The 27064-nt window shown below is 50.3% G+C and overlaps 1 protein-coding gene across 1 annotated transcript in view; it reads right to left on the bottom strand.

Annotated features, from left to right (window-relative positions):
• Positions 1-26731, bottom strand: part of DPP3 (dipeptidyl peptidase 3) — a 68763-nt gene extending 42032 nt beyond the window's left edge. The window contains exons 1-12 of the mRNA XM_078858716.1: positions 26636-26731; positions 23976-24271; positions 20566-20655; positions 18750-18887; positions 18154-18228; positions 16702-16795; positions 16215-16345; positions 11076-11206; positions 10388-10446; positions 8363-8557; positions 4927-5039; positions 777-869 (exon numbers count right to left, since the gene is read on the bottom strand). Of these exons, the coding sequence (XP_078714842.1) occupies positions 777-869; positions 4927-5039; positions 8363-8557; positions 10388-10446; positions 11076-11206; positions 16215-16345; positions 16702-16795; positions 18154-18228; positions 18750-18887; positions 20566-20655; positions 23976-24263 (1407 nt within the window). The 5' untranslated portion in view covers positions 24264-24271; positions 26636-26731. The remainder of the gene's footprint in view (positions 1-776; positions 870-4926; positions 5040-8362; positions 8558-10387; positions 10447-11075; positions 11207-16214; positions 16346-16701; positions 16796-18153; positions 18229-18749; positions 18888-20565; positions 20656-23975; positions 24272-26635) is intronic.
• Positions 26732-27064: the final 333 nt, after the last annotated feature.

The following is a 27064-nucleotide window of genomic DNA, read 5'->3' as shown; positions in this document are numbered from 1 at the left end:
TTATGGTCCTACTCGGGGTCTCCTACGATGAGGTGGGGGGGGTGGAACAGCGGCGCTGTTGTCAGCGTACCGCGCTATGAACACAATCACCCGAGTTGGACTCCCAGCCACGGATAACATCAGTAGTGAGCCTTATCATCTGCACCGTTCCTGGGCTCCTCCCTCACACCCCCCCTTCACCAAATCACATGGAGCAGCATGGTGATAAGATCAAACAACCAACATGAGAGACAGCTTGGAGAGGGCCTCTATCCAGCAGTGGATTGACAAAGAGTTGCATTTAAAAAAGAGGAATAAAATACTACAATTAGAGAAAAATGTAACATCCTTTTTGATTATTATTACTATTAATAAACTCGTTTACCCAGGACAGCCTCACCGAGTCTCATTGCTTTGTTCCAGGATGATCCAATGATTGCAGTCTATTCCAAATTAACAAGATTTGGACCATAGTGCCAGTACAGGGCGTCCTTACTCTTGTGATCTTCAACATCCAATGTAAAGCAGACGGCGTGTAACGTTATGGTTTCATCAGGGCAGCCACTCGAGTCGAGCCACGAACCTCTGCAACGAGCGGCGAAAGCACTACCGCTAGGCCAAGTCACCGCCTGGGAGGGGGAGGCGCAACCATATATGAACCTTGGCGTCCATCTGGCGGTAGATCCCTGTACATTAGGTTGGGTGGGACTGCGCGTGGTACCATCAGGCTGGGCTGGCCTGCACGGGAGCGGACCACGTGTGCAAGGCCGAGTGGGTGCGCATGTGGCGGTGGACACCTTGGTGAAGAGCTTTCCACTGCCGTGGCCCAGGAGCTCGTGCAGCCCCACCTGCACCTCGAACGACGGGCCCTTCCACTGCACGTACAGGTCCTAGGGAAGGGGAGCGCACACACACACTACAGTCAGCTCACAATGCACAGTTTCATTACCAAAGGTCAATTTTACAATTCAATAAGTGTGATGTTGTCGCTTGATATATTTCGGCCTACTACGAAATCTAGCAATGAAGGTCCCCGCTCGCAGCGATGGATATGCGGGTTATTGCGACTATACTTCAGCACGCTGGTCCGGAAATAAGGGGCAGGCCCCAGGTCCGGTTCAGATATCATTGGCCTGGAATCAAACTCAGGTCGCCTGGTTCATAGTTCAGCGTGCCAACCACTGCGCCTACGTGTCACCCCTCTACACGGCGCAAGGCATTATACCAAGAGAAGCGTGAGATTAGGGGTGACTGTTAATGTGCATGTTTGTGCCATTAAAACATCCTAGGACGCTGTTAACACCCACGGCCCTGCAAGCCTGCCAGCAGCAGCAGCAGCTCTTATCAGGGCAGGCATGTCTTTAAAGGGCAATTAGCGTCCATCTCAACCTAATCACACCTAGTGAAGCAACGGCCATTTGCGAGGTGTTAAAGCACGTGACACCATGCACACGCGCACGCCATACAGCACTCATTACAGGAGGCACTTCGTCTTGCAGTACACACTGGAGACGGACACGTGCAAAACGCCAATGCAGAAAGCGCACGTACATACTTACTGGCAACTACCTCGCCGTTTGCAAGTTTATTGAATTTTTCAAGGCTGCATTTGTTAAGCCAGCCTTAATGATCTCTTGTTGCTTGTGACATGATACATTAAATGACACTGCAATGGGTTCATTCAATCTAAAAAAATCATAACAGTTTAGTTTGCTCATTATCCAATCAACATAATGACTGCCTTTAAAAACGAGTCTCGTGAAATACCTTTGCCCACAGCAAACTAAAGAAGCACCAACAAGCCACTGTAATGGAGCTAACAAGATGGAGTGGTCACCGTAGATCTTTCAAATTGGCCATAATCATTTCAAGTTCTTGCATATTGAAGGATCACAAGTGTATTCGAGTTCGACTGAACAGCTCTGCACGGGTTGAATGCTTCGTCAAGCAGGCTTGACCTGATTAAGTCAGGTGATATGTGAATGAGTCGATTGGGTAGTCGTGTTATTTGAGGCACTAACTTAGAGCACAGAGATAATCTCTGACATTTAACGCGCGCATGACCAAGCGTAACTGGCCAGCACCTCCTACACGCACAAATTAAAACAAAACCACAAGCTGCCGCCGGATTTGTTGTGGATGCACAGCTAACTGCTATGCTCGCACCACTCAGCTACTCCGCTTTTTTTTCTTTGCTGGCACAGATCTGGGCCACAGCTCACCCTCTCGCCCATCAATCTCACCCGTGCCAACTCGTCGCAATCGCGAAATTCCACGAGCACCCTGGGAGAGACGGGGGATGCGGGGGGGGCGGGGGGGTAGGAGAGACTCGGCGACCCAATTACTTTGCGCGGTCCTGCAGGGGGGGGTACCTCCCAATCAACCCGTCTCCCACCCCCCCTGCCTACACTTCCCTCCCCTTGTACGCCATCCTATGCCGGAGAAACTTCCCAACCACGGGCTCCGCGGAGTGCCAGTCGGCGCCCGTGTCAGCGCATGGCTGCAGGGCCACGGATTGCGTACCGCGGCCAGAGCCATGCGTGGACAGATAACCAGCACAACGTGGGGCGGGGAGGAAAACATGACGCTACGAGACCAAGTTTCAAATATAAACAACAATAAATGGGGGAGGGTGGGGAGAAAAACAAAGATACAAAACTCATCACTCCTGATGTCCGACAACCTTGGGCAACAGGGAATCACCGGGCACATTCTGCCAAGTTAATGTGTTTTTTAAACTCCACCCTGTCTCGTTTTGGCTGGCGAGCGGTCGACCTTCACACTTGCACCGCAACGATTGACGTAAAAGGGGGGGAATTTTTTTTTTATGGGAAGTAAAATGGCACCACGCCGATTGAGAGTTGCGGGACGAGTGAAGTTTGGCAAACGCAAACCGGGCGCCGAAAATGACCAACTCCGGGCTTTCCAACACGCACACCACGCTCGGCCAACATACAAGGTCAAACCGTTCAGCTCACTCGAAAAAACACACCCGCTCTGCGGCCGACTCCCAGTGTGTGCAGCGCTAACACAGAGTTTCATTAGGGAGATGTTGAATTTAATGCCCTGCCACAGGACACTGCCAAGAATAATGAACACAACTATTTGATCGCAGCAGGCAAGATGTAAATCCTAGACGATTGCATCTGTGCCAGTTTTTTCCCCTTACTTTGTTAGCTTACATAATTTTAGCCAATGTCACGTCACTAAGGAGACACTGTGGTATGTATTTCATATTTTTCCCCGAGCCAAAAATGCCTTTGAGAATCTCCAAACAGGACTAACGAGTAGCAACAGCCTCATCACTGCTCTGCTGCTGGGTGAGAAAAAAAAATTCGAATGCCACCACAACTAGTTGTGTGCAGGTTGGAGTTGGGAGGCGTCAAGAGCTGTGCGAGCGGGGTAGGGAGGCAGCGATTGGGTTATAATTCAAACTTGGGCCCCGCTTAGCCTCCCGTAATGAGAAACTCTTACACGAGAGCAAATTCACGTGAATTACACGCGGACATGAACACCACGTGCACAAGAACAAAGAAAGGTAAAGAACCCTGTGGAGCAGGGGAGTACTCCACGAGAGATCACCCATTGTTAAGGCCGACAACGGTGCACATGGGAGGCGTTCGTACGTGTGCGGACGAGCTCCGGTTTGACAGCAGAAGTCTTACTCCATCCGAATCAGTGGGGCGGCATTATCTTTCACGGGCTGCGCAATGCTGCGCGGAAGCTACCTGGTTTGGTCGCTCCGCACGAAGCTTCGTGGTCTTTTCGGCCAGTCATGCCCTCCCTTTTATGCTTGTGAAACGTGGACCCCTCTAATGGGGCCAGTTAGAAACATTCACGCTGGCATGCCTACTATCCATCCTGAGTTTAACCAAGCTGGATTGTGCGAGGAGCTCGCAAATCCTTCGGCGAGCTCTTCCGGCAGGCAAGGCTGCGTTTACTCCCCTCGCACGCATAGGGTCTTCCCCAGGTACTCCGGTTTCCACTTAAATGTATTAAAACGCTCGTTTAAAATAAATGTAAGTTGGCCCAACATAGGACCACAGAGCGTGGGCAAATGTTGGCACCGGTTCTGGTTGCTTTCCTACTCGTCTGGCTTCCCACGCTGCCACGCAAACAACTTGTGCACGTTAAATAATCCTACAGTCATTTGAAAAGCAATTTGGACCAACGCCGCTATTAAAAAAAAAATGCTGATGATTACGTGTGTGTGCACACATAGCAGTATAAGGGCTGGCAGAGGAAAGAATACTGCTCCCCTGCACAGGACGAGACACTGCCATGCTTTTCCCCACCCCCACCACTTTCTCCCACCTCCGCATTCCCATCTCCCTGCAATTTCCTCCCCCCCTTCCCTTCCCCCGGTTCCCTCCGGGACACAGGGGGAGTTTTAAATGCAGCAATGCTCCGAGTAAAGGAGCATTGCAAAAGTGCCGTGTAATGTGCCGCAGGCCACACGCAGGGAATTGCCAACTCGCTGCAAAGCGAAAATCCGCCTCGGGGCTCCTGGTAGCGGCACGTCGCTAATGGTGCTGTACATCTGAAAAAAACACATTTCACACCGCCTTGCACTTAAGAACAATGTGTTAATCACAAGTCGCGGCTTGGTGTACACGCCGCTTTGACAGCCAGGGCTCAAGCGCACGCCTTCTGCTACAAAACCTGGCTCGTCCCAGCTGCAGGATGTACTCCACGCACGGCACGTAAAACGAGACATTGCGTTTTCCACGTGCTCCCAAGGCCAGCGTTCGGTCTCCGCTATGCGTCTGCATTTAATCACGTCGGCTCCGATTCACGTGTTGGCGGCAATGGCTCCACAAGAATTATTTTTAGCGGACAACGGAAATAAATCTGTGGAAATTTTTTTTGTGAAAATTGGAGGAGAGCACCCTTTGGGCCAGCACAGTCGTTCTGCCAGGAATTTCAACTCCAACCCACACTGCTCACTTTGTCGGACTCCGACATGAAGGTGAGCTTCTCGCGCTCCTCCTGGTACGAGGCGCTCAGCACGTTCCCCAGCGACACGTTCTTGAAGCCCTCGGACTGTCGGATGTCGTCGTCTGAAAAAGAAAAAACGCGCACACACCCCAGACTTAAACGCGCAGGCCGGGTGGGCGGACGGGCGAGCAAGTGCCGAGCTTGCGGGCGCCATGGGTGACGTGGGCGTGTGAGCTGGGGGAAGTGCGCTAGAATCGGCGAGTGCATTCCAACATGTGTGTTAAATTCGCGCACGGCTGCGAACAATGTTTTTTCGCACGCTTCCCCACCAGGAAGCAGATGGGTAAAAAGTAAATTCTCGTTGGAAATGTTTGGTGGGGAAAAAAATATATACACGGAGAGGCTGTTCTCTCAATCATTTTACAAGTCTGCGATCGACATTAGGGCAATGCAAAAATACTTATTTAGCATCGATAATAATAATTACCATTGTTACGCTTTCCCGGAGAAAAACCTCACCAGGTATCATGACTTTCTAGGAGGGTCCTGACAAGTTTTCGCATTAGGTGATGCTTAATGTGTAACCCCAATTTAGCAATTTCAGGTAAATAGTTTTTGTTATGTGGACCACGATGCTGGCACAATGTGGCCTAGTCTTGTGAATGGCGTTACACAGGATCTGTAAAACGTCCATTGCGAAATAGACTGCGCGTACGTTTACAGTTAATACAGGCACAGCATTTACCAGGGCGGCTGCTGGAAACGAACCGTTAAACTCTGCAACGTTAACCTCTGGAACGCCGCTGCTACCGCTCGGCCATGTTGCAGCCCCCAGAATGGACAAATAAGAAAAGATTTTCCCCACAAAAGCTCCAAGACTTTAAACGTAATTCAGCAAGGTCCTGCTCATTTTGCAATTCTTGTCCATAGCCGTGAATATTTGGCACGTGGGGGACACCGGAAGACCAAGAGAACCCCCAGCCCCCCAAAAACACACGAGGGGACGGCACCCAGAGCTGTAAATCCAAGCCACCTCGCAACCACTCCCAAAACATCTGGCAAAGCCCTGGTGGTCATCCATCCAAGTACTCCAAGTAATGATGGGGTCAGGGGCATTTACGGTTGTATGTTACGAGAAACGTGATCATCTGCCGACACGTACACGGACGGCACGTCAAATTTGTACGCAGGAGAGCCAGCTGAGAGACACACGCTGGTGTCCATTACACTCCGAGTGGACATCTCATCCGAGCCAAGCCAGTGAGAGGCAAACGCCACGAGAGATTTCAGGATATTTTTACTGGGCAGCCGGCAAAAACTAAGGTCTTGGAATATTCCCTCTCCACAGCAGCAACAGCGGCTAGTGCCGAAACGCCTCCATTCGTGGTGCGTACGGCCAAAAAAATAACAAGTGGCGTTTGTTCAACAATTAAAATAAACAAAGCAGCGACAACGTTTGGTTGTAGCCGCGCACACGAACGCCCGCCACCGTTACCGGACAAAGCAACAGAAGGCGAGAAAGGGTTCCATCCCCAGTAATTCGTAGCGTGCCGTTTTATGTTATTCTCGTTGAGTTTCCATCGCCATGAAGGTCAAATCGTTTAAGCCTTCCCCCACGCTGCACTCCGCTTGGTGCGCATGACAATCAAACGCTCCGCCCTACTAATAGGAGCACCGCGCACGACTACCACGTGCACGAGTGCACGCCGGTGGCGCCGTGGTCTCAGAGAACGTCGTCGAGCAAGAGGCAAGTTGTGTTGTCGCAGCAGGCGCCACTTTCATCTCCGTCAGAAGTCAAAACAAAGAGTGCCGGATGTTTTTTTTTTTAACAAAACCATAACAGCACGATTTCCTGATTCAAGAGAGAGCACAAAAAAACGCAGCACGACTTTCATGCGCGCAAAAAAAAATGTTCCCAACAAAAATGTATTATTCAGTGTGGCTACGACACATTCTCTACCCCAAACGCCCTTACCTCAAGCGCACATTAATGCAGCTACAACAAGTCACAAGAGCTGGCTTCAAAAACAATTTTCGTAGCAAATGCCGGCCATAATTGCAGAATAATGGGTTTCAACAGAGCAGCCCTTGGATGCTCATTTACATCGCATTACACTGGGAAAAAAAATGCCTCGATTCCACTTATTGGCTTGTAAAGCTTGATATGTCGTGCGTGTCAAGAACCGCTCGTTCATGTTCATCATCGTAAAAAAGACAAATTAAAAAAGAAAATCATAAACCGTACGTGCCTCAGACAGGGCCGGCTGAGGAGGCAATTACGGCATCATTTCAAGGCCTGCAAATTTCGCTACGAAAAAATCTATACGCGCAAAACCTGGCGGCACCGAAGCCTCGGCGGTTCGCCGCGTCACCGTCACGCCAACGCGAGGGCAGACGTTTGGCGAGAGGCGCCACCGAGGGGTCGATGGCGGTAAGCGCACGTGGCCGTCGTGCCCGGCGCACCCCCCCCCACCCGACAAGAACAACCACGCGCGGCGCAGACAGCAAGCGGTGACGCGCACCAGCCACCTCGGCGCTCCCGGGAAAAACAGCTTTCGTGGCGTTGACAAAACAGCGCGTGGGGGAAGTTTGACACGCGCGCTCTCTCTCTCTACGCTTCCAGAAACGCGTCGGCGGGGAACGGCCGTCCCGGCCTGCCTAACAGGCGTGCGCGCGTGTCACCGACGCGTTGCCAACAGGTAGATGCGTGCGCGTGGGGTGTGGGAATACAGAGAGGTGCTGGGGGACGAGACGTCAAATAGCAAACCGCCACGGAAAGTAACACCCCCCCCCCCCTCGGCATATATTTACCGACAAGAGAGCAAGGCGCAAATGTTTATATTGCATTTAAAAAGTACAACAGCTGTCGTGTATATACACAGTATATTAATGTACACATTACTTGTCTAGCAAAACCTCAGGGTGTTAAACTAATTATTTGGTGATACAACGCTGGCAGTGGTCAAAAGGCACATTTTAAAAAAAGCAACACGAAACAAGAACACTTCCTTAAAAAAGGGGTAAATATATAACAGGCAACATTTCTATAAATGGTGCGCGCCAACGAGACCCTTGTTGCCAGCATTAACATGCAAAAAATACACTACAGGACACGTCCCTGGTGTAGGAAATCAGTTTCAAGGACAAAGCATACATTAAAGCATATTTGTTTGCATGTTTTACCACAAGTATGTGTGGTTAATGCAGACTTCATGGCTTGTAAAAAGGTGTTTGCATGGCGTTTGAGCATCTTAATACCTCCTGTATTATTGCCTGAAAAGGTCAAGCCATTTCTTCTTTCATTGCACGCAACATCGACGTGCCACGTGCCACCTACCCTGGCACACAAGCGCTGTGGTGAAGTCACCGTCACTTAGTGGCGAAAGGCAGCTGTTGCTGTGCGCGCGTGCACGCTTGCGCGTATGTGCGTCTCTGGGCGACGTACAGTTGGGGATGTTGATGCCGGCGGGAATGCCGCTGCCCGCGAAGGTGAGCACCTCCAGCGAGGTGAAGTCCGGCTTGAGGAAGCGATCTTTCTCGAACGACGCCGGCCACGGCAGCTGGGGCAGCAGCTCCTCGGCCGAGGCTACCAGCCGGGAGTACTTTGCGCTCATGTCCTTGTTCACCATTGCCACGAAGCCTTCGCGGACGGGGGAGGGAGGCCGGCCAAGGTGGAACACGCACGCACTCGCGCAGTTAAATGTGAGTCGAGATGTTCAACGAGAAGAATTTCACAGCAGTTTGCGCACGCACACACACGTGCACATAAAACAGTGCTAGTTTTATAACCGCACGACATTGTACACGTGTACAATGCCACTTGGTCAATCCACCGATGGACGAGGTCCTGCCTACGCCGTTTGCGCCTTGCAAAGGTTATTTGGAAAAGCTTCACCACGCTGGTGAGTGCGGGTTGGTAACTGTGGGGAGCATAGACATGACACCGCAGCACAGCCCCCTGTAGCCACCTGGCATGCACAGCGGTCACCCAGCCCACAACTACCCAGGCTCAACCCCTGCTTCAGCTTCCAAGAACTGATGAGATTGGATGCACTCCAGGCGATTTGGGCATGACCATTTATATCATGTAAGATAGCGAATTAGCAAGTACTGCTTCATCTATGGTTAAGAGGTCTCCTTTTTAATCCAAAACTTTGCAGTGGATCCCAAATTAACAAGATGCAGGCGCAATCCCATTTGGTTCAAGTCAGCAATTACAAATGCATTCATTGCGATGGTTTATTTGGCTGTGCTAAGCATGCTTGGCATGGGCCCTGTTCAAGAGCTGGTTTAAAGTCCGTCTCAATTACCATGCAGTCGTTGAGACCGTGAAAGCATCAGCGAAACCGAGCATGTAGTCGGCAAACCAATTCATTCTGCACACTTACACGCATTGCCTGGACACCGAGCATTAGGTCTCAGGTTGCGATTCGTCTAATGGCATTTTGGTAAAACACTCTCATTTTGCCCATTTGGCACAACTGACAATTTATGACAAATCAAATGCACCCGGGTGGGTTCAATAGAAACCAGCAATACTCAGTGAAATGCATCGCTGTTATTATTTTAAACTGCCAAGGTCAAAGGGGGTTAAACAGACGGATAAAATCACCACCGGCGTAGCAATAAAGCAAGCAAATTGCATTGCGCGGTCGTCTCGTCTCCAAAACACACGGACGAGCGTGGCAAACTCGTCCCCCCCATCCGTTGTCGTTTATCGATAAAAAAAAAAACACCTTTGGCCCGCCTGCCACCAGTCATCGCGAGGGGAGGCGTAAAAGCTACATTAATGAAAACTAAATATCACGGCTCTGACACAACCTGACATTTCGGCGACCACTCCTCCCCGCAGCTGATTGACAACTTGACAAATGCAAAGCTGTGGCCGAGTCTGTGAGGCATCGTTGCAAGCAAAAAAAACGCTGTCTGCCAATACATTTCTGATGAACGCTAGTTAGGTGGTACAATAAAATACAAACTAATTAAAAAAAGGTATCAGCTGGTGGCTCACGGAATTATTGGAAATGCGAGGCCACACTGAAAAGGAGCCTAGATTCAGCTGCCAGTGATTCAACCGGGTTCAAGTCCAGCGAGTTGGTCTCCGCCGAGTTACCAGCAACCGTACAACAAAAATTGGTCCATTAAATTTAGGCGAAAGAATCTGGTGTATTGCAGTTCTAGGATTTAAATTTTTTTTATCTAATTGACGAAAGATGAACTTGTATGCGCCCATTGCATGGCATATAAAATGGTATCCCAAACGTGCACCATGAGGCTAACCGAAGAAGGTCAAATCACAAAGTCGTTTTCGATGTCTATTACCGGAGAGGGCCTTTCTGCAACACGAGGTACTGGTGGCAAGGCAAAGGTTCCGAACGGAAAAGGTCGTCATCCTCATAACAGGATGCAGCAAGCACATTTAGAACAGAGTATGAAATGACACGGAGATGTAGAGTCGCGCCGGAAATACCTTCAAATTCACCGCGGGAACCGAAGGGGTCCCTGTAGCTTTCAATGAATCCGATGTAGCTGCAATAACAAATCAGAGGTCATCAGTTAAGTGATAATGGGTCCCTGTAGCTTTCAATGAATACGATGTAACTGCAATAACAAATCAGAGGTCACCAGTTACGTGATAATGGAACTGCTGCTCTATGGTCCTTGCTTTTTCTGCATATAATGAAGAAATTACATAAACAAATAAAATAAAGCTTTACGTAACAATTCACAAGCCCGATACAGTCTTGTATTCCAGTTGGAGGATCTCCCGTCGTAAACAGTAGACCTAACGCAACCAAGCTGTGTTCGGGAGAAGGAGGGGGGAGGTAGGGCCCGCATTTCTTATGAATATTCATCTAATTTCATTGATGTTGAACTTTTAATGCCATCAACAAAAAGCAGCTGCAGTGAAAACGCAAGAACCCAAGGTCGAACTTGTGCGAGCCGAAATCCAGAAAAACAGCAAGAGAGAAGCAACGTTTTGCTCATTCCTGCAGACAATGTGGAAAATCTGGTTACCCCCCCCCCTCCAGGAAGCAGACTGCCCATCCAAGCAAAGCTACAGTTTCCAAAGTAAACATACATCACACTACCGTTTACATTCAATGAATACTACTAATAGGGAATGGAAATGTGGGGACGCTCTGGCTGGCGCGCACCTCTCCACGATGGGGCCCTTGTCCTTGATCCAGTGGCTGGAGCCGCGCTTGTGCGCGTCAATGGAGCCGTAGGTGAAGCTGTCGATGTAACCCGCCAGCATGCCCACCTCGTGCTCGTTGGCCGCACACTCCTGCCAAGGGGACCACACAACGCCATGGTCGGTCAGCACCCACCCTCGCCCACACCATCGTCAGTCGTCCACCACGATCGATTCACTGCCGAATTACCGCTTCCATAGCCATTGACGTGTCCTCTCAGTCTTGCGATGGAAACGATCCACCTGGCACCTGAGCAGGAGCCGATTTTAATTGCGACACCTCCATGCTGGAGGTGCCGACTTCTCCTTGCCTGCCAGTCATATAGAGACCACCAAATTATCCCTTTTAGGGACGTGTCCTATACAAACCCACTTGCTTTAGTTAAAATTATTAAAAAATTTGACATGCGTTCTCGAATGCACGTGTTCCTCCGTGTCAAAATAATTCCAACAAACACCTCACAATGCTTTTTTTTAAATACACATTCGAAGCAGTTTTTGACACTGTTCCACGGAACTATGGGAAAAGAGTCGGTGGTTTCCAAGCCCTGGGATTGTGGCTTACTTCCAGAACCAGTCATTTTATTCTGCCATGAAAAAAGTTCCAAGATTTTGAATATACATTTTAGACACGCAAAAGATGTGGGCGATTGTTAGCATCACCATGCCGTCTGTGGCTTTTAGCAGGTTCACATTATGTCTGGCAATTAGGACTGTAATCCATGGAGAAATAATGTCCACACGAAAAATAAGCTCTTAAAATACTGCAGTCCCGGACGTAATCAAACTGACATTTCCATCCACACTGGGACGTGATGGTGCAATTCAGTGTCATGTACGTGTAAACCAAATCACTTACTTCACGAGCCACATCTTAAAAAAATTAGAATTTTTACATTTCACGACACCCATATTTATTTTCAAAACGACCAATATTATCTGCAAGGTTTCCAAATTTGGTGAAGCTGGCCAATTGCAATTAACGTAGCACATTTTACTTCTGGAAGCCACCTGCCGAGACAAGCAAGGCAAGCAGCCGGAGCCTCTGCTCACAGCTCCAAGCCAGATGGACATTCCACATTCCTATGGCCGAGATGAATAATTCGACAGACTTCTGTTGACTTCTCACAAAGTGGTGCTTGTTTTATTAAGCCCACACAAAAGGGCCAAGTTGACCTCAGCGATTTCAGGTAACCACCTCCTGACCGAATAATTAACTCTTAAGCACTGTAGTAATTGACCAAACAATTGAGGGTTGTTCAAGCCGTTGTGACACCGTACAACCGTGGAGTTTGTACAAAGTGTGAGAACACTGTACTACACAAGATCCCTAAATGTTACAAAGACCCTTCTTTGTACGAGGCAATGTAATGTGGTGTTAAATGCCACACCTCAGTATTCAACCACCACCACCACATTGCAGGTCAAAAACACACTTCTGTCTGTGCCTTCCCTCCCGCTGCTCCCCTACATATTTCCCCTGCCCCGCCACGCTCTTATAATCTCACTATTCACGAACACATTTCATCTCTTTTCTGTTGCTACTTTGAAAGCCCACTTGCTCTTTTGTACCTTTGCGCCTGTGCTTAGCAACTGCGTTCAACAATTGAATGTTTTCAAAACAGTGCAGTCAATGCGGATGAATAGGCCGGATTCAACCCACACATCATTCCCATAATGCAATGCCGATTGCGATGTTGCTGTAGTAAGTACTGACACGGTCGCCCTTAATGCGCGTGACCTGACGTTATCAAGGCCCGCCGTGAATGCTACAGAGCAAGTTTACCCGACTGCGCAGAATGTTTTTATTCGTGAACAAAAACAAATTTATGTATTAACAACGAGCAGAAGCTAAGAGGACATACTTTCCAGTCACGTAAACCACCATCAAAAAGGTCACAGACAATATTGCGATAAGCTAAACAGCTATTGACGGAAACGTTTTTTTTAAATACAACCAGTTGTGTTTCAGCGGAAGGGCTCTGTTAGTCCAGCGGCTGTGGGCATGTTTGGAACATAGCAGGATCTATTACCGACCAATGAATGTACTACAATGCAATGACAATACCAAATCACTATTTATTTAACCAGCAAATCGACAATGAATCAAAATATTTTTCAGGAGAATTTTGGCCAACACCGATTAACATTGCACATTTTTAGCTTTGGGGGTGGAAAGTGGAGACAACCCCATGGATAACAAACCAACACCACTCAGGCGCAGAGGTCCGCGAGCAGCAATCGAACCCAGATATTTCTTGTTGCAAGGAACTACTGTCACCATTGTATTGTCCTGCAACCCCAGATCCGAAATGGATCTCAAGAACCACCATACACAAAGATGAGAAAAGTTTATCGTAGAAGGAGCGGTCGCTCCACAGGCAGAGGGAGCATCTCGCATCCACCCCGCCCCAAATGTCTACTCCTCACATGTATGTGGCATGAGCAAGCGTGGTCATTTATGGTTTCAAGAAGCTTCAATATGAACGAGATTGTTGGGAATCGGCAGCGCAATTTCAAGGCGAGCAGGCAGCAGCACCGGTTATTTGTACCAATGTGCATTACACACAAATGCTGCAAGTGTACATTCACGACACACGATGACACCGAATGTTTTAGTTTTTCCACGGATCTCTGTTACGCAGCGCTCGCTCTGCTCTTTCTCTCAAGAGCCAACTGGCTCTGCGTGCCAGTGGAAGGCTTCTTAAATTCAAGTCTTTGGGTGGCCGGTTCGATGGGCGAGGGCTGACATCGCCAAGACGTTGGGTTTAAAGTGTGGCAGACTGGTTGTCTCTGCCTGACTGCCTGTGCTATTATCGACTCGTAATGATAGCACAGGCAATCCCCCATCACGGTTCAATTGCGACAGAGTTAATTCAGCAAATTACAGACTCGGTTATATTGGCTTGCTTTGCCATGTGATGATCCGATATGAAGACTCACCACCTAATACGGTTAAGTGGCAATGGAGACGACCACGGCAATTGGCATACAAAACGGCAAAACTGCGCACTCTTGCAGAATAATTAAAACAAATTTTGCAGCTCAGTGCAAACTAACGTGCAATCATTCAAAATTTTAATTATGGCACATTTCCACTTAATCGTTTTCGGGTGGCACTGACGTTTTTATTACGCGAGGCCGATGGAGGAAATTGATATACAAACACTCGGCTGCAATAACAAAAGTCTGAAAGGTGTCAGAAGTTGACATAATGTGTCGCTGGTGTTTTAGTAGCTAGTTATTTATTTATTAATATCCCCATACTCGGCCAAGCATTTCAAGCCAGAGGCATCAAACGTCCCTGGGTCGTTGCTTCGCGAGCTGCTAGAGCGGAAATTTCCATTACCGCGGCGTCAATTTTTTGCGTCAGGTATTAAACGCCGTGAACGACGGCGCGTTTTAAATGCGCTGCGGACGAAACGAGTCGCATCTCGAGAGCGAAGGAGCACGCTGGTTACACGCAAGAGCCGATTCAAGAGCCGAATGGCTCGCAGGGCTATACCAAGTAAATGAAACCGAAGCGCGGCACTCCGCGCTGCCACGATACAGTCTACGCCATCGGATGTTCGCTCCAGACGCCGCGAGCTCTCGCGCAGCCGCTTCACAGCTGTACGACTTCGACGCGCAACGCCCCTCAGCGAGGCCCGCGAGCAACGGTACACACATGTACGGCGAACTTCTTTGGCATCGCATTTAGCCAACCGTCCAAAAAATCGGAGGTGCAGGGGAAGGACAAACGGAAGACCAAAAAGCAGCAATGGTGTTCACGCAGCACACTTCACAAAGTCGTCCACCCCGTGCCACCCACGCTGCTTCAATTGCGTACCAGCAACACAAGGCTGCGTGCGACGCAAATTACGTAACTCATCATGCAAATATCTTCGTTGCCATCAGCATGATACTGATATTTAATAGTGCGTTGTTGGCAAAATTACTAGTTACGTTATGTATTATTTGTCAGGAATGATACATATATACACACACTTGTAGCATGGATAGTGTACGTTACATGCTTCATTACTCAGTCGGCAGCTAGCTTACAAGAGCAGCACATGTTATTGCTGCCTTAGCGGCTCATTGAACACGGCCGCACACAAAAAAACATCTCGCGGCCAAAACTATTTCCACCCCCCCCCCCCCCCCCCCAGTGTGAAATAGCAATGGAGCTATGCAAGTGGCGTACCGGAGTAGTTTTTAACGCAGCGCAAATCGCTGCACGCTTGGGGCACGGAAATGCAACGGCGCCACCTTCTCACAGCCTCCGCCATTAAATTTCTCGTGCACCAAAACAATCGTCGGCTCGGAGCCAACGCCATTTGGATGGCTAAAAGAAGCTGGACGCAAATGCATAACGCTCCTTCCCGTTGCAAAACGGCAGGTGCGCATCTCGACGACAACCGCACCACGAGAGAGACCGCCACTGGATGCCATCGCTGCTGTGCGAATGCCGGCTATGAAACATGCACGTGCATTAAGCTCTTGCGTTATCGTTATTTACCCCTTTACTTTGAAATAGTTTTACATACCATCGTTTATTGTTGTCTTATTGCACACTGTCTTCAGAAGTTGCCATTTATCAAATTGCATTATTTATAGTTAGACTATAAAAAATTTAAACCAATCATTTGCACATATATTTTTCTCAACAATTGTTATGGCTTTGGACACTTTATTGCTCTTTGTTTTCATTAGTTTTTCTGTGCAGCACTTTTAAGGCAATTTTATTGCGGAAAAGCGCTGCGCTCTATACAAAAGTAAACAGATTGAATTAGGTAACGGCTGGTTGCATCGAAACACCTTTAAGTGTTTTTATTGGTCTTAACTTGCACAGCTCTACAGAGCATACCAAGGAACCTCCATTGGGCTTCTTCAACCAGCCGTCGGGGGCTGGGCCACAGAGACTTATGACCACGCGGTGCGGTCAGGACACGCGGGGGGGGGGGTAAACATTTGTTTACAACGCCGTTGAAAATTGGCAGTCGTGGCCGATGTGCGGACAACGGTGCCACCACGTAGCCCACGCAGTGGGTGGATCGCGAGCAGTGGAGGGGGGGGGGAAGAGACATCAACAGTACTGGAGTGTGCAGCGACTCCTCACCTTGGCCTTCTTCAGGTTCTCCACTACCTTGGTCAACAGGGGACTGTAGTCTCCACGTGTCACCTTGAACACATTGCCTTCAAACTCGTACTGACCACACTTGTTTTCCTTCTCCCCCTCCACGAGCTTGTCTGAGGGAGTAGACACGAGGAAAGCACAGCAGAGGGCGAGAAAGGCGCACAGTGACACACACTACAAGGCACCGGGGGCTGCTCACGACTCGCCAGCCTTCTTGCCCCATCGTCGTTCAAAGACTTCTTGATTCATGGCCATAAGCCAAACATCAATTCCCTGTCGTCCTTTCTTGTCCAAGTTGTTCATCCAATCTCATTGCTTGATCCTCCATTTGGCCTCCTGACCTAGAGGAGTCTAGCCCTTTGGCCACAGCAACAAACCCAAACCGCACAAAAACTCGGCCGATCACAGCGCAGTCCCTCTGGGAGAATGCGCAATGCGACGACTCTGGGGACACGTAGCACGTCCGAACCTTGCTGGACGATGGACGCCTGGCGGACCTCGTACTCCACGTTGCCATCACTCGCCACAGTCTTGAAGAGCCGCGTGTTGTACGCGCTGATGCTCTGCGAGAACGAACAAAAAAAAAATCATCAGGTGCAGCGGCGGAGACGGGGCTCGTCCATTACGTCGATTCATCAACTGAACATTTACAATGCACCGCTCAATTGTGGGCCCGTTTAAAAAACAGCGGCTGCCGCCCCATCCGACTGCACGAAGGTGGGAAACCACCCCCCCACAGCAAGCCACGTCAAGAGTGCCGCGGCTGGCGACGCCACCAACCAGGGAACAGAGGCGGGGCTTTTATTTCCAACCATGTTAAGATTACTCAAGTAACCGAATAGTTCAGGAGAGTAAATCGATAATTTAAAGAAATTGGAAAAACCAGCTCTTGCTGCAACCCAAGACTCCACCACAAATGTTTGCGCGCCGTCTCGCTCTCAAAAAGTACACCTCGTTATTAGCAAAAGCATGACAGCCTCTCCACTCCGTGCAGGTCTTGCCAAGTATTTGGCCATATTTTATCACTTTGGTCACTGTCGTTTGGTGAAGGGGGGGGGGGTGCACAGGAACGGATCAGGTATCACGCGTCACCGATGGTCGCCATGGTCGGGAATCAAACTCGGGCCAACAAGTTCACAGCAGTGCGGGAAGCACTGTTCCAATTGTGCCAGTCTTTCAGAGCATCTACCACTCAGGAAGACAAATTCCTAAAACGAATGCTTGACAATGTGTCATGTTATAGAGGCAGCGTTAATGCTCAAGTTTCTAATACAATTAGCCATGGACTACACTGATTTTCGCTCATCCGGAACGTCACAATATCCAAGATGCTGAAAGGCTCAAAAATGTTTTATTGCAAGCAGCTCAAAAAAGGTGGCAGACGCAAGTCGACAACCTAATGACAATTAAAAACACAAGCTCACGCGCAGTCACGGGGGAGGGGGGGGGGGGGTCGCAACATCCAAACATCGCAAGCGGCTCGCGCCAAATTACATACAAACGCGCAGCAATCGCAGACAGCTTGAGCGATCGTTAGCGATACCAACATTTCAATTCTCCTAAATTAGGCGCGATAGCAAATTATATTTGCATTACAGCAGGTCTGCTTTTGAGGAATTAATCTAATTTAGATTTAACCAAATTATAGCTGGCACAATATTAATTCCCTCCAAGCAGCCCGCAGCCTCGCTCTTGGTGGAGCGAGAGGAAGGAGTGCTCGCGGTTTGTCGACAGGACAATAAACCCATGTCAACCAAACAAAAAAAACCCATCACAATAATTGAAAATCCAAGCCATTTCACTTTATCGGCGAGGCTATTCGTTTCTAAAGGAGGTACTATTCTTTTCGCGTTTCTACCCACCCACTCCCCCAAGGGCACACAGACATCTGCTGTGTGCAAAAACGACCATCTCCCCTTACCTTTTCATCAAGGAACTTCTGCACGAGCTCCGCGTCCGCCATCGTGCAGTTTCCAGAGAAATACGACGAGATCCCCTGGGGCGAGAGCAAGGGAGAAGGGCACGCTGCACGTTACGGGGTGCCACGGTGACGATCCAATTCACGACCTTGCCTGGTGTGCAGGAGGTCGTGGGTTCGATCCCGACGCCAGAAAATTTGGAGTTTGCACATGTCTCCCCGTGGTCGTGGATTTATAATTAAAATAATAGTGACTCAGATGCTGCACAATAACATCTGGGTGACCAAGTCCGTCAAAATCCTTGCAACGAAATTTAATGCCGCAGAAGTCTGGTTCCGAAAGCTCAATACCAAAAAAGGAATTGTCTTAACCACTTCAGAAGAAACCCAAAATTGGTTCCTTGCGGTCACAAAGCAACTCAGTCCACCGAGACATCCCTCTACAGCAAACAAATGCACGTCAGCCAATGCTCACACGGAGAATACGCAACGCCGAAGTCAGCGACAAAACCGCCAGAAAAAAAGTGTACGCGGTTCGGCAGAATAGAACAAAGCAGCGCAAAAAAAACTGATGACACGGCCCTGGCAATGGTGCGCACCTTGGTGCCAAGGCCAAGCTGGCACTCTCCCGGCGCCAGCGAATACATGGGGCCGCTGCACTCCTGCCACAGCGCCTTCATCTCCTCCGCGTTCTTCTCACAAGCTGCCGAGGCCAGCACCAGCTTCTCCAGCTTGTCCTGTGGCGACACCAAGCACGATGTTTGGTAAAAAGGTGCAGCCCTGCAGTTACTTGCGCACGCCACTTTTGGCCCCCCTCTTCCACGCTGGCCACACATCTTAGAAGAGGTGGAAGTGAGCCCCACACCTCAACCTGCCCATCGACAAACTGTGGTGCAGCCATTTACACCATTAGGCGCACCGAGCCGGGGGCTGGTATTTAAGAAACATGCCCATTATACTATTTATGTTTAACTATAAAACACGAATTGCCGAACAGTGAAAAACATTGCAAGCTGTAAAATAATCAAATTTAGCTCTTCATTAGAACAGGGTTTTACCACGAAAGACAGACACCGTACCAGTTTGTACGGCACTGCTACTTGTGTAGAGGAGTATTCTGAGTAACCAATGAGGGGGCAAGCAGAGGGAGGTGCAAGTGGGTAGCCAATCAAGGATGACATAACGTCACGGGTTACGGAAAGCACCTTCGGGAACATGGGCGGAGCCGAGCTGGGGGGGGGGGGGGGGGAGCCGTCCAAAGGGTTCTTAAGGGGGGCTCCGTGACGCAGGCGAGGTCGTCGTAGGGAGCCAGGGTAAGGATCGGCTGGGAGAGGGTCTCTCCCCCCTCAGCGCGGAGCGGTGTTGTCTGAACCCCCGCTCCGGCGGACGAGTGAGAGAGCCCATAGGGTAGCCGAGGGAAAATCCCAAATAGTATTCGGTGTCCAGGATAAAGGGCCGTGAGAGAGTGCACCTACACTGGCGTGAGTGTAGGATGTCGAGTGTGACAGTGTTTTAATAAACGGCAACAGCCCTGAAAGAATTCCTGATCTCCGCGTGGTTCTACTGCACCACATTTGCATAGAACGAGGCCCCCCCCATAGCTGATATGGAGCGCTATTCGCCATCGAAAACTAATTTGTCGACTCGATGGGCTTGGTCCAAACATCAACGGCCTGCTCGACTGACAGTTGAGAACATGGTTTAAAACTCAAACACCGGAACACTGCCGTGTTCACTCGGTGATGAAACAGGGGTGCTGGCCTCCCCAGAGCTGACGAGCGAAATGTTCCCATTGACAACAGTGGCCAACAGTCATATATCACACGACGGCGTGCGCAGCTAGCGGACTGGCGACCTCGCAAGATGAAACAGGAAGGATCCAATTTCAAATATGTAAATTGCTGGAATAGGGCTGTGATCATTGCCTCATTAGCGTCTCACAGATGTGTGGCAAGCACAAGCCGTTAACGAGACACTAATTGCGGAGTACCTTTTCCCAGGAGCTCCAAGACCTAAGCATTGGGCAAACACTGAGCGATTGTGAAATAAAACTTAACCATGAGAGGTTCATTGTCAACAAAATGCAAGTCTTTGTTTTCAGCCTGCGAAACGCAATGGGTGTACAAAATCTGAACATTTAAAATTAATTCAATGCAATATTTGTTGTTAGGGTGCATTTGCAAAGTTTTAACAAGTTGTCACAGGCGTGATTTCACGGTATATAATTCTTGGGTTTCTCCATTGACCAAGCAGTTCTACAATTCAGAAAGCCTATATAATATGGAATATTTACACCAATTGTATGGCTGTACGCAACCAAGCACAAATAATTTATCAAGTAACTTTGTTCCATTTACATTTTCTAAACAAAGACCTCTAATGTCGACGCAACTGAACAAATGCATATAACCAAACCTTGGTCACTGCAGGCACAAACTTGGTGTCTCCGAAGGACTTGTAGTTCCCCATGTTGTCGTAGACACCGGCGGCGTACACCAGAAAACTCTGCAAGAAGTGCGACATGGTCACAACACACGAGCCACGCACACGAGCCACGCACACGAGCCACGCACACGAGCCACGCACACGAGCCACGCACACGAGCCACGCACACGAGCCACGCACACGAGCCACGCACACGAGCCACGCACACGAGCCACGCACACGAGCCACGCACACGAGCCACGCACACGAGCCACGCACACGAGCCACGCACACGAGCCACGCACACGAGCCACGCACACGAGCCACGCACACGAGCCACGCACACGAGCCACGCACACGAGCCACGCACACGAGCCACGCACACGAGCCACGCACACGAGCCACGCACACGAGCCACGCACACGAGCCACGCACACGAGCCACGCACACGAGCCACGCACACGAGCCACGCACACGAGCCACGCACACGAGCCACGCACACGAGCCACGCACACGAGCCACGCACACGAGCCACGCACACGAGCCACGCACACGAGCCACGCACACGAGCCACGCACACGAGCCACGCACACGAGCCACGCACACGAGCCACGCACACGAGCCACGCACACGAGCCACGCACACGAGCCACGCACACGAGCCACGCACACGAGCCACGCACACGAGCCACGCACACGAGCCACGCACACGAGCCACGCACACGAGCCACGCACACGAGCCACGCACACGAGCCACGCACACGAGCCACGCACACGAGCCACGCACACGAGCCACGCACACGAGCCACGCACACGAGCCACGCACACGAGCCACGCACACGAGCCACGCACACGAGCCACGCACACGAGCCACGCACACGAGCCACGCACACGAGCCACGCACACGAGCCACGCACACGAGCCACGCACACGAGCCACGCACACGAGCCACGCACACGAGCCACGCACACGAGCCACGCACACGAGCCACGCACACGAGCAAACTTAGGGCCCATCCATTTAGTACGTACGCATGGAATGGGGAGGGTTAACCCAAATGCGTACGCTTGCGTATGGGGGGTCTACTGACAATGTACGCACAGAAAATGGAGGGGGGTGAAGCCTCCGTAATAATTTGTCGATATTGGCCTTCAAAAATTAGTTAGTTCGGCGGTGGATTGTTAGCTTAAAATACGTAATTATTATGAATCCTTGATCATTTCTGCATGGATTAAATAATCGGCCGTTCTATATTCTGGGGGGGGGGGGGGGGGGGGGGGGGGGGGTGCGTCAAGCATACATACTAAATGGATGGCCTCTTACCAACCGCGCACAGACCGTTCCGGCAAATGCGACCTCAACGGCAGCCGAAACAAATGTATTGAGAGACTGCAGCTCGGCGTAGAGAATTCAAGCAAGTTTCAAGTTCAAGTTGACTTTCACCAGGGTGAGACTTTGAGGCACCAGGAAAGTCTCATTTGCAAGGGTGAACCTGGGGCATCAATTTGCCGGAAGGGGGTAAACGATTGCGGCTGTGCACAATCAGACTTGAGCAATACGCGGGCAATGTTCGATTTCGGAAATTTGGACCAAGACGCCGGAACACAATGGCCTTTTGCGAATGACATCTGGGGATCTTTCACGTCCACTGTGAAGCACAGTGGAGTATTGTTACGGTTATTACACACGGCAGTCATAACAACAACAAAAAATCGGGCTAGTCACTGGATTCGAACCCGGAACCTCTTATAAGGGTCCGAAATGTTTTAACAAAAAGGTCTGTAGAGCTCTTAAATAACGGCTTTACATCATCAACAACGCTACAATGTGCAGACACCTTCAGGGTGGCAAATAAAATTAGATTTTGTGGAATGCCGGGTGAACCGAGCCACAGGGGATTTCCGAACTTGCCCATTTTTAAATCCTTTATATTAAGTTCGCTTGCTTGCGCGCTTACAACCGTGCAAATTTTTCGGTCGTTTTTTAACCCACTTCCCGTGATCCAATCGAGCTGACATTTAGCACACAGACTCGTTGTGCGTGACAATTTATTTTCGTGAAAATTTTTTTCCATAACTTTACACTTTTTAGGAATTTTTTTGTTTTATATTTAATTACCAATTGCTTAATGGTGGCAGGCAATCATCTGACCCATAGGTGGCAGCCATCTCAAGCCAGAGGACGAGAGGACTCTACCCGCCACGCATATAAAGGATTTATAGTGAAAAACTTTGTTTTTACGGGTACATTTTTTCACCTCTGTTTAAATATAAACAATGGTATTTTTGGGAGAAGTTTTGGAGGAATAAAAGACTTGAACAGAAAAGGTCACAAACGAAGCCAATGTGAGATATTAAAGTCTGTCAGAGTTCTGAGAAGTGGCCATATTCAGACGCTTTATAAACGCAGTGTGGTGCGGACATCACCCGCCGTTATGCAGCTGTACACCGAAACCCAGCACAGGTAGCGATGTTTAAATCCCAACACAGTAGCTCAGAGCGCCCAGAGCATTAGCTTACATATAAATCATCGATAAGAGACCCAACTCCTTTCTGAACGAGCGCATGGCCATGAGGTGGAGGGTCAAGCTACGACTTTCAAGGTGCCCCCCCCCCACGTCATAAAGGTGCGTCACAACGAAGACGATCACTCTGATACAGCGACGTGTGAGCCGAGCTTCAAGGAAGACAAACAGCTGTCATCATCTTGTACAATAATTCAAGTCACGCTCGCATGAATTTCAGGAACCCGACGACAGCGCCCTCTAGTGCAATCAGTTGAGCATGACTGTCCTACAATATTAATAAACCCATAGAAAAGTCCTACAAATAAATAAATAAACCGGTCACAGCACCACAGCCACACTGCATTGTGGGAGCTGACAAGGGTGCGTTATTGAAGCCAGCCACGTCACGCCAGTAGAAGTCGGCGCGTGCCAGGAAGCTAATCCCACAATGACTATGCTCCCTACCTGGGACTGGAAAGACACCGTTTCGGAGTTGAATGTTATCACTGTGTTGTACGTGTGGCTGTGGAATAGAATGAAAGTGCCACGGCGCCATGGTGCGATGTTGACTTCATAACATAAAGCTCCCAAATCTGTGTTTCTGGGCTGTGTCAAGAGCATGAACTCATCCGCTCTTCCCAAACAAGTGATCGCAGAGCTCCTCAGTGGCGAGGTTTACACACCGCACCAGGTACTAATTTGAGGCCGAGTCGACCTAGGGGAGGCCCATGACCAGTTCAGATAATCGTCACTGGTGTTGGCCTTGAGCGGGAATAAAACTCGGGTGGCTGGGTTAGTAGCGGAAGGCGCCAACTGCTCCCCACACCTAGAAACACACACACCGACAGAACACCACCCACACACACACCGACAGAGCAACTCGCACACACACACACCTGGTACTCGTCGGCGGACAGCTCGAGGCGCGTGGCCAGCTCGCCCAGCTCAGCGGGGCCCTGCGCACGGAAGAGGCGCTGCAGCAGCGCGTAGAGCGCCGGCGACTCGGGCGACGTCTGCAGCAGCACGACCAGCCCGCCGTACCAGGCGGCGCGCGACAGGTAGTGCGCGTACTGGCGCTCGCGCGCCGACAGCAGCTCGAAGGCGGCGCGGCACTCCAGCGGCACCACGCTCACCCTGTTGGGCAGGATGAACTGCGGGTCCACGGTGGCGGCGCTTCCCGACATTTCTCGGCCTGCGACGTCGGTGTCAGGGGGAAGAGGAAGGGGGGAAAGGTGGTGCAGCGGTCGAGCGCGTTAGCCAGCGAGTCCCGAAACCCAACCAGAGCAATGTCTACGTGCCATATCCTCTTTCTCAAAAGGACACCAACAATCACGGGCTTCCTTCCATTTAGCTCTGCCCATGATATTTACTCAAGAACTCTGCATTTGACACTCCCAGTTCCATCCAATTGTTCAAATAGATTTTTTGACTTAATCCATCGCCTTCCCCAGCTTCTTGCCGTGTCTAATTTTCCCGGTCAAAACAACGCTCATATTCAGTCTCTCGTTTTCCCATTGCATCTCCAAGAATTCTAACTTGCCTCCTCCAATTATTCTTACTTTCTTCGTGTACCTGCTGTGTGTAATAATACATTTGTTACTCATTTTGGACCATCAATGAAAGGTGTAACATCCTCCTTAAAAAACACATCTTTTTCTTCTAGCTTGCCTCTCCGGGTCTTGTTAATAGTGCAGATTTCTCATCCATATTAGTGCACCCCGTGTGTTTTGAGTCTCAGTATTCTATTTGTCGTCAATAATTATTTTTAACACAGATCCCATCTTCGAAAACACATCTGTTACTAGTGCTACTCTCATTTGTCTTGGATGCACCTTCCATCTTCGGTGTTCATGCTACCTCGTTAGTGCTGCAGCCCATTCATGTTTGATGTCACAGACTTGAACTTGACCTTATTTGTTGCGACCATACATAAATGGTTTAGTCGATTGTCAATCATTTTTTAAAATAATATTTTATCCAGCATATTTTGCAAATCCTTCTCAGAATTTGCAACGATATCTGCATGTCTCCAATTTTTTTTTTAAACACCAACTTTTATGTAATGAACGTTGTGCATCGTTCACGTTACTCTATAGCTATTGTCATATACGTACATATGTTAAGACCAACACACGACTGCGCCTTGTTAAAGCAGTAGTAGGCATCTTATGAACACGGTGGTACAATCCACTGCTGGATGAGAACCCCTCCCAACACCTTGCGGGTCGTGGCAGCTACTGGACCAGACGTCATCCCTCTGCTCAGTGCGAGTTGGTCAAGTCGGACGGGGGGGGGGTATAGAAGTCCCGTACAACAGTGGAGTCTGCTGCTGCCCCCCCCCCCCCCCCGCGTGATCGCAGCGCAAGTTTCAGGAGCTCGAGGCCAATGTGCAGGTTCTCGCCAGCCAGGGAGGGCTTCTCGCATGCGTCCTGTTTGTTGGACTTCTTTCGTGCCGTACGTAGCCGACCGTGCTGACCGAAGGTGCGGCTGCACGCGTGTTTGTTACGCGTTCTCGTGTCACCGTCAAACACCACCCGATATACCCTCACGGGCGGCGTTAACGCGAATCGGGATACGATCAACAGCTGCACGCCGACAAAGCCCAATCTGAAGTGGCACAACCCCATCGGGACCAGCTCGTTGTCGGTGCGTGCGTCAACCCCGTCAACCCCTTGTCAGTGCCCTGCCGTACACTACAGGGCACATTCCACGCCTCGCTGGGCACCACGTGCCCCCTACACATCGCAACGTGCATCCTGCAAAGCCCCATCACAAGGGAGAAACACAAACGTGTTGGTAGTGTGCTGGTACTGCTGAACCGGCTGCACGCCGTATGACAACTCGATGTCCCTGGGCAAGAAGGCGGCTCAACACCGCGTGGTGGGTTGACGGCTGCGCTTTGCCGTACTTCGCCCCGCACCTCCGATTGGCGTACGGTGCGAAAGAAGTTCAACAAACTGTACATCACACACACAACCCTCCCCCCCCCACTTACAATGTAACGACCCCCAGAGCTCAACAACAATAATAAGAGCTGCGACTGTGGCCAGACACCCCGGGGCACAATAATAACAAACAGCAACGCCGACACGGACGCCTCTCCCCGGCGTGACCCAGCTCGCGAGACTCATCGGTAGTGTGGGAGAGGGAACACACGACTACTACTACTGCAACAAAAAAAGCCACGAGCGAAGGGCTTCGCTTGGACACGATTTAAAAAAAATAGTAAATTAAAAGACACGCGGGTCGCGTAAAAAGCCGAAATGTTGTTTGTTTACGCTCAAATGAAAGTTGATAAAGGCGACGTCGTAGCGGCAGCGGGCCGTATCCGCGCTATCGTTTCTAGAGAGTCGCGCCGGCGCGCGTCACGTGGGGCGCGCTCAGCCAATCGCGCGGGACGCCCCCCGGCCGTGCCGAAGCGCGCTGCGATTTCTAAACCGGCGTCGGCCTTCATTTGGCGGCGCGTTAAATGAAGTTGGCGCCGTGGACGAGGAGGAGGTGGACGAGGAGGAGGTGGACGAGGAGGTGGAGGAGGTGATGTGGAGGCACCACGTACCTGTGAGGGGAGGGGGTGCGTGAGACGGAGGCGAAGGAGGCGGAAGTCTGAGAGCACGCGGAGTGAATCGTCCCGCGGTGTGGGGGCCCGGCTTTAATGGGGGAGGGGCGGGGCGAGTGGGGGGGCGGGGCGAGTGGGTGAGGGGCGGGGCGAGTGGGGGGGCGGGGCGAGTGGGGGGGCGGGGCGCCTCGAGGACCCCGCGCAGAGCTCAGGCGGGCTGCCCGCGCAGCTGCCCGCGCAGCTCAAGTTCAAGTTCATTTATTTGGTGTAGCCCTGTGAGCCATTCGGCTCTTGAATCGGGTGCAACCGCAACAACAAAAAAACATGAACAAAAAACATCTTAAAGTGAATATGTGACTGAGTGCAAACAGAAAATCCAAGAAAAGACACCAAAATATTGCAGAAAAAACACCGTACACCAACGCTGTG

This window comes from Lampetra fluviatilis, chromosome 7, assembly GCF_964198595.1.
Source record: "Lampetra fluviatilis chromosome 7, kcLamFluv1.1, whole genome shotgun sequence".
NCBI classification, from domain to species: Eukaryota; Metazoa; Chordata; class Hyperoartia; order Petromyzontiformes; family Petromyzontidae; genus Lampetra; species Lampetra fluviatilis.
This window is presented reverse-complemented; position numbering and strand designations above follow the sequence as displayed.